General features: G+C 31.4%; 1 protein-coding gene across 2 annotated transcripts in view; it reads right to left on the reverse strand.

Moving 5' to 3' along the window:
• Window positions 1–3,330: 3,330 nt before the first annotated feature.
• Window positions 3,331–7,500, reverse strand: part of LOC141347040 (high mobility group protein HMG-I/HMG-Y-like) — a 5,226-nt gene continuing 1,056 nt past the window's right edge. For both annotated transcript variants that reach the window (XM_073852015.1, XM_073852014.1), the window contains exons 3-5: window positions 7,467–7,500; window positions 6,897–6,944; window positions 3,331–5,361 (exon numbers count right to left, since the gene is read on the reverse strand). The exon at window positions 7,467–7,500 is cut by the window's right edge and continues 44 nt beyond it. In XM_073852015.1, coding sequence (XP_073708116.1) covers window positions 5,299–5,361; window positions 6,897–6,944; window positions 7,467–7,500 — 145 coding nt within the window. In that variant the 3' untranslated portion in view covers window positions 3,331–5,298. The remainder of the gene's footprint in view (window positions 5,362–6,896; window positions 6,945–7,466) is intronic.

Below are 7,500 nucleotides of genomic sequence, written 5' to 3' on the forward strand. Positions count from 1 at the left end.
AGATTCTAGATATTCAAATAGTTGTATCTCGGCCAAATATTGTCCAATCCTAACAAACCATACATCAATAGAAAGCTTATTCATTGATCTTCATGTATACATCTCAGTTTTGTAAAATGTAACCTTATGACTGGTTTTGTGGTCAAGGGTCACACATACATATATATATATATATATGGGTATTACTATGTCAATATTAGGGATGGTCCTCTAAATATCTTCAAAGAATACTATGGTACTTTTTGTTGGCGGTGCTAAAGAAAACAAAAAATACCATGGTATGTTGAACACAATGCTGGTACAATAGAATTAACGTTAACATGTAAACGCCACGATATTTAAACTACCATAGTATTACAGACGGATGTACTATGGTACATCACAGTAATTTGTTATAAGGAAGTCTTTAAAATTTAATGTAATCACATGAATTGTATGTATCCGATGAATTTCGATAAACCAGTCAATCTGTCAACGAGTCGCGCGTTCTCAACGCAGCTTCATTGATTACCGCTCGTCGCGTCGTTTAACGCTAGGCCGACTCCGCGAACTACTCCCAGGCTAACGGCTGATAGCACTCCGCTACCGCGCTGCCAAAGGCTTTGAGATCCAGCAGCTGACGCGTTGACAGACGCACGCATCTTGCGTTCTCCCGGCGGCCCGTTCCACCGGCAGCGAGACTCACCTCCTGCTCGGTCTCGTTCCTGAAGCACAGGCAGGCGGCCCGCTTCTTGTACCCGTCTCCATCATAGGTGCGCGTTTGGTTCGACTTGAGCTTCAACATCTCGGAATGGGCGTCACGACTGAGATCGGAACCTGAACCTGAAGAAAGGCAAAGTCCGCGAATGGAAACCCCGCGTCAATCACTGGAAATAAGCTCTTCGACGCTTCATTTTTCCAAAGCCGAGCGCATCTCGGAGACAGACGCCATTATCGAAACCGCTACGGGATGTGCGCAACCTGCCCAGCGCAGACTGATAAAAAGCACGTTGTTGATTTTAGAGAATAGGGCCTGCGGATATGATATTCCGCATAACAATCCGTTCATTGTGTACGGGTTTATAATATCGCTATCAATAATAATTCGTTTTATTAACTTTTATAAATTAAATATTGCTACATTAACAATACGAATTAATATAATCCGTATTAAATTAAGTATACAGTATTTTACAGAAAATTCAATATTACAACAAACATTTATATTAACAATACTAGATAAAATATTATCAGTCAAATAAATATTTAATAAAATATACAGTAGTGTAATTTGTCCTGGTGAAGTAATACTAGTATGTAAATACTAACATGTTAGATTTCTCACAATTAAAAAGATGAAAAAATCCCTACAACTAATTAACATTTTAAATAAAACAACACTAAAAATGACAAATAGCTATAAAATATACAGATTCATTGAATACTAAAAATTACAAAAACAGTAGGCCTATAAAAGATTAGTCCTGTCAAATGATTAATCACATCAAAAATAAGTTTTTCTTTACATATGTCTATACTGTGTATATTTATGTATATATAAATAAATACACATACATACAGTATATATTTCGAAACTATTTAGCTTACATGTATTTATTTACATTCATATAACTGATAATACAAAAAAATACAAAAAATTGTTTGCATAAAGTGTATACTGTGTATATTTATTATGTATATAGAAATACACAGTATATATTTTGAAAATATTTATATATAAATATATTTTTCTTAACTATATACATGCATGTGTGTATACATAATAAATATACACAGCATGCACACATATTATGTAAACATAAACTTTTATTTTGGATGTGATTAATCACAATTAAGCAAATCAAAAATAAAAGTTTTTGTTTGCATAATGTGTATACTGTGTATATTTATTATGTATATAGAAATACACACACAGTATATATTTTGAAAATATAAATTTAATTGATATTATATAAAAAATATTTTTATAAACATTTTAACAAAAAATATATACATGCATAATAATAAATATACACAGTACACACACATATTATGTAAACAAAAACTTTTATTTGGATGCATTTAATCGTGATTAATCGTTGGACAGCACTAAATATATCTCTCTCAAAATATATATAAATTACCTCGCTTTATTTAGTATTTAAATTGAGCTGGAAATAAAACATCGTACACAATTTAAAAAAGTCAACATAAAAATCATTTTACGCTTATAATATTTTAATGGTTTAAATTCTCTTAAAATTCTCTTATTTATTATATAAAAGTAGTTATTAAGTAAAGTAGTAACATTTATCTTAAAACTATTATGCCAGTCTATAACATTTAATATATTAATGAAATATTATATAATAATATGTGACCCTGGATCACAAGTCGCATGGGTGTATTTGTAGCAGTAGCCAAAAATACATGGTATGGGTCAAAATTCTGGATTTTTCTTTTATGCCAAAATTCATTAGGATATTACAGTTGTGGTCAAAAGTTTACACCCCCCTTTCAGAATCTGCTAAATGTTAATTTTTTTTTTTTTCCAAAAAAGAGGGATCATGCAAAATGCATGTTACTGTTTATTTAGTACTGACTTGAATAAGATATTTTAGATAAAATCTGTTTACATAAAATGCATGTTACTGTTTATTTAGTACTGACTTGAATAAGATATTTTAGATAAAATCTGTTTACATATAGTCCACAAGAGAAAATAATAGTTAAATTTATAAAAATTAAACCCGGTTCAGTTGATTATTAATACTGTGTTGTTACCTGAATCATCCACAGCTGTGTTTTTTTTTTGGTTTGTTTAGTAATAGTTGAGTCCCTTGTTTGTCCTGAACAGTTAAACTGCCTGCTGTTCTTCAGAAAAATCCTTCAGGTCCCACAAATTTTTGTGTGTGTGTGTGTGTATTTGAACCCTTTCCAAAAATAACTGTATGATTTTGAGAGTTATCTTTTCACACTGAAGACAACTGAGGGACTCATATGCAACTATTACAGAAGGTTCAAACGCTCAATGATGCTCTAGAAGAAAAAACAATGCATTAAGAGCAGGGGGTGAAAACTTTTGAACAGAATAAAGATGTGTAAATTTTTCTTATTTTGCCTAAATATCATATTTTTTAATTTAGTACTGCCCTTCAGAGGCTACAGAAGATAGATGTTTCCAAAAAGACAAAATAATCTTCAAATTCAAAAGTTTTCACCCCCTGACTCTTAATGCATGTTTTTTTTTCGTCTTGGAGCATCAGTGAGCATTTGAACCTTCTGTAATAGTTGCATGGTCCTCCAGGGTCACATAAAACATTATTGTAAAATATGTAAATGCACAAACAATTTGAAAAAGTATTTTTTATTAAGATCAACACACACTATACGTACAAATAAAGTCTATAAATCTAATACGCATTTTATAACTCTACTATTGTATTAATAAAATGTCACACACCATGCCTATGCAGGCTATTTACTGCTACACAGACAATCACTGCGGAATAAAGGGTATTTCTACTACCGAAGGGATTGACATTGTCTTATGGGCTTTTGCTGTCTGTTCATGACACCGTAATACCTGAGGTGAATATTTCAGAAGTTATGAGGACTTGAATGCATAAAATACAGTCCAATATTGTTTCAAGAAGGATTAATATGGGCTATAATTTAGATTGCACTTTTGCTCACTATATGTATTTCAAGGGAGTCTATCATTTTCTTTTTTAGGGACCCTGAAAAGAATAAATCTGAATCCTTGAGAAGCATAGCTTATTGTCCTGTTGTGATCTGTCATGCACACAGCTAGATGATTAAATGAAATCATTTTGAAATGAATATTCCAAAAGCACTTGGGTGTGGAGAAACTTGAGCTGATACCTGTAATGCAAACAGTCCTTTGAGGAAATGCTGTAAGAAGGTGGTTTGTGTATGTTATATGCTATTTGTTATATTAATACATTTCAATGTTCGGTTCTTAAGGATTTTTTATTTACTTTTTGGTACCTTGAATCACCACTTGATGGCGTCCTGAAGCAAAACCACCTGAGAACACCTTCTGTATATTAGTTTTCTTCACCATTATGTTTTTCTCCATAATTTTCTTTAACCATTTAGGAAACGCAAAGTGCTGTGCCAGATTCATTCCCAATTAGGAATTAGTACAATACATGTCTTCATGTAGTTCAAAACACAAATCGCTTTAGCTGGAATGTCTTCCAACACAATACACCAGCAAAGACGTATGTTTTCTGCGAAAAAGCAGTTTGTACCCGCGAGGTCAGAGTCAATAATGGCTTCAAAATTGAACACTGCTGCCTTAAACTTCTATAGTGACAAACAAACACAGAAATATACATCCAAATACAAACCTTTGCTATTATCCTCAATGCTGAATCTTGGGGATTCTAATGGAAAACATCACATAAGCTGCTGTTAAAAAAATAGTTAATCCAAAAATGTGCTGAAAATGTACTTGCCATCATGCCATTTAGATATAGGTGAGTTTGTTTCTCAATAGGAACAAAATTAGCATTACTACTTGCTCACCAATGGATCCTCTGGAGTGAATGGGTGCCGTCAGAATGAGAGTCCAAACAGCTGTTAAAACCTTCACAATAATCCACTCCGGTCCATCAGTTAACGTCTTGTAAAGTGAAAAGACGATGTTTGAAATTCTTCATTCATTCTGACGGCACCCATTCACACAGTGATGTAATGCTAAATGTCTCCAAATCTGTTCTTAGGAACAAACAAACTCATCTACTCATCATTTTTGGGTAAACTATTCCTTTACTAAATCTATGTGCTTCCTCAACAGCTGGCTTGATTACAAAATATAAGAACCTGCCTTGAAATGAATATTCACTGATGGTTGGACAGTATTATACACTAACAAAAAGCTAGGTAAACTGTTAATCGGTAAACTGTAAACAGCTACATTCAAAATGAATGCATTCTATGAGAACTATTAAGCCCATGATGTCACACATTAAATTATAGCTTGCTCTAATTCTAGTCTACAACATGGACACGAAATTACTCAACAGAACTACGAACAAAGCGTTAGTAGAAAAGCACCTCAGTCGGATAGATATATAGTAAAAGTAACTGGAAACACGTGACTTTGTATACAGTGTGATTCTGGTTTCTACAGTATATTTGATCTAATGACATGAAACCCATGTATTATGTAGAATATTACATCTTTACTGTCCTTTTGTGGTTGTAGAAAGACATGTTTTTCACAGGTTGGAGAGCAGACGGTTGGTTTGTTTGTTTGGTTGAGTATGAGGTAGTGCTCCGGTTAGATTGTTACTGGTCGTCCTCGTCATCTTCCTCTGCGTCCTCAGATGAATCCTGAGGTTTTTCCTTCTCCTGTGTGAAACGGGAACATTAAACATTTGGGGATGAAATGCATGGAAGCAAAGCTTCTCTCTTGCATGCTATATTTGACATTTACAATGCCATTTTAAATAGGTTTAGCAAGATAGCTTGACCTTTAAATTTGCACGTCACTTCTGTGCAACTTGAAATATAAAATGAAATCTCAAATTTAAAGAGACAGTTCACCAAAATGTACCGGCCATCAGCATATTAGAATGATTTTCGAAGGATCATGTGACACTGAGAACTGGAGTAATGATGCTGAAAATTTAGTTTTGCATCACAGAATTAGATTTTTAGTTAATTAAATAAAAAAAGTATATTTAATTGAATGCAGCCTTGGTGAGATTTCAAACTTTTGGGTAGTATAAAATTACTGAACAATTACTTTCATGCTATTATGATTTTCTTTATTACATGGATGTTATGGACAAACCTTAAATGCATGGTAAATATATTGAACAGGACTGTTTGCTTTTAAGACATTGGGTAGTTCATATCTGCATACTAGCATAAAGTATATATTTTTGACCATAGTCAATATATGCTGCAAAAACAATAATATAATATAATAAAATATAATATAATAAATAGCTTCACAATAAATAAACAATTAAAGCAAAAAACAACAACAAAACACTAAATTAAACAAAATAGTTGTCTAGCTTTTTTAAATAATACAATAATAATATAATTTTCAAGCTTCACAATAAAACAAATACAAAATAAACAAAACAATGAATAAAAATAACAAAAGCGATTACTTGATAAATAAAAAACAACCAAAAATAAAAATAAATTAAACAAAATAGTTGTCAAGCTTCTTTAAATAATATAATATTCAAATAGCTTAACAATAAATACATACATAAAAAACACAACTTAAAAAAAACACAAAAACATTTTTTTTACCAGTTGTGAAGCTTCTTTAAATAATATAATATAACATAATATTCAAATATCATCACAATAAATAAATGAATAAATAAAAAGAAAAAAATCAATGACAAAATCAATAAAAAATAATAACATCAATTACTTTGTAAAATTAACAAACAAAAAACGAAATTAAACAAAACAGTTGTCAAGCTTCTTTAAATATAATAATAATAATAATATAATTTTCAAATAGCTTCACAATAAAAAATCTATAAAACTAATAAAAATTAAAAAAATCAATACAAATAATATAAGCAATTACTTTTATTTTTATAATAAATAAATAAAACAGATTTTTTTTTACCAAAACAGTTGTCAAGCTTCTTTAAATAATATAATATAATATTCAAATAGCATCACAATTAATAAATAAATAAAAAGAATAAATCAATAAATAACAAAATCAATTAAAAAAATAAAATCAATTACTTATTTTTAATTAAAAAAATGTTAATTAATTAATTAATTAAAAACAAAATAGTTGTCAAGCTTTTTTAATAATATAATATAATATATAGATTTGTGTTCCACAGAGGAAAGTAAATAATGATACATTTTGTTGCACAAACTATTATTTTAATATATACCTCTTTCTTCGGCCTTCCCCTTGGTTTGCTTCCAGAAGCGGATGATTTCTATTGAACAGAAAATGAAATTAACAAACAATTATTCAAGTGTTAAAAAATCAGTCACTTAAATGCAACAGTTCCCCAAAAGCTAAACCACTGGATAAAACTAAGGCGCTTCTATTTTTTCACATCTTTTTCACAGGCCAATGTGACACTGCATGGCAAATGCACCAGTAGAGGGAGCCTGTTTCTGCACATGACAACAGATGGAGGGGGCATTGAGTTCATTGAGGACTCTTGAGGCGGGAGCTGACAGTGCATTGCTCAGGGGTAAGTGGCTAACAGCGGGTCACCTGCATTTGGTCGGCGGACGAGCCGTCAACCAAAAACCAGCATACACTATTCACAATTAATAATGCATATGTCTCTGTGTGTTTGCAAACCACAGACAGCTGTGTTGTACCACAAGCCAACAGTGAGAAAAATACAGTAGTGTCTATATTTACATCTATGCAACCGGCGATACCATAATCACACAAAGAGACTAATTATTCATAGTGTGAGTTAATTAAAAAGAAGAAAGCGTACTCTCTTAGTCGGGCCTTTGTTTTTGCTGCCTTTT

Source organism: Garra rufa, chromosome 12, assembly GCF_049309525.1.
Source record: "Garra rufa chromosome 12, GarRuf1.0, whole genome shotgun sequence".
Classification (NCBI taxonomy): Eukaryota; Metazoa; Chordata; class Actinopteri; order Cypriniformes; family Cyprinidae; genus Garra; species Garra rufa.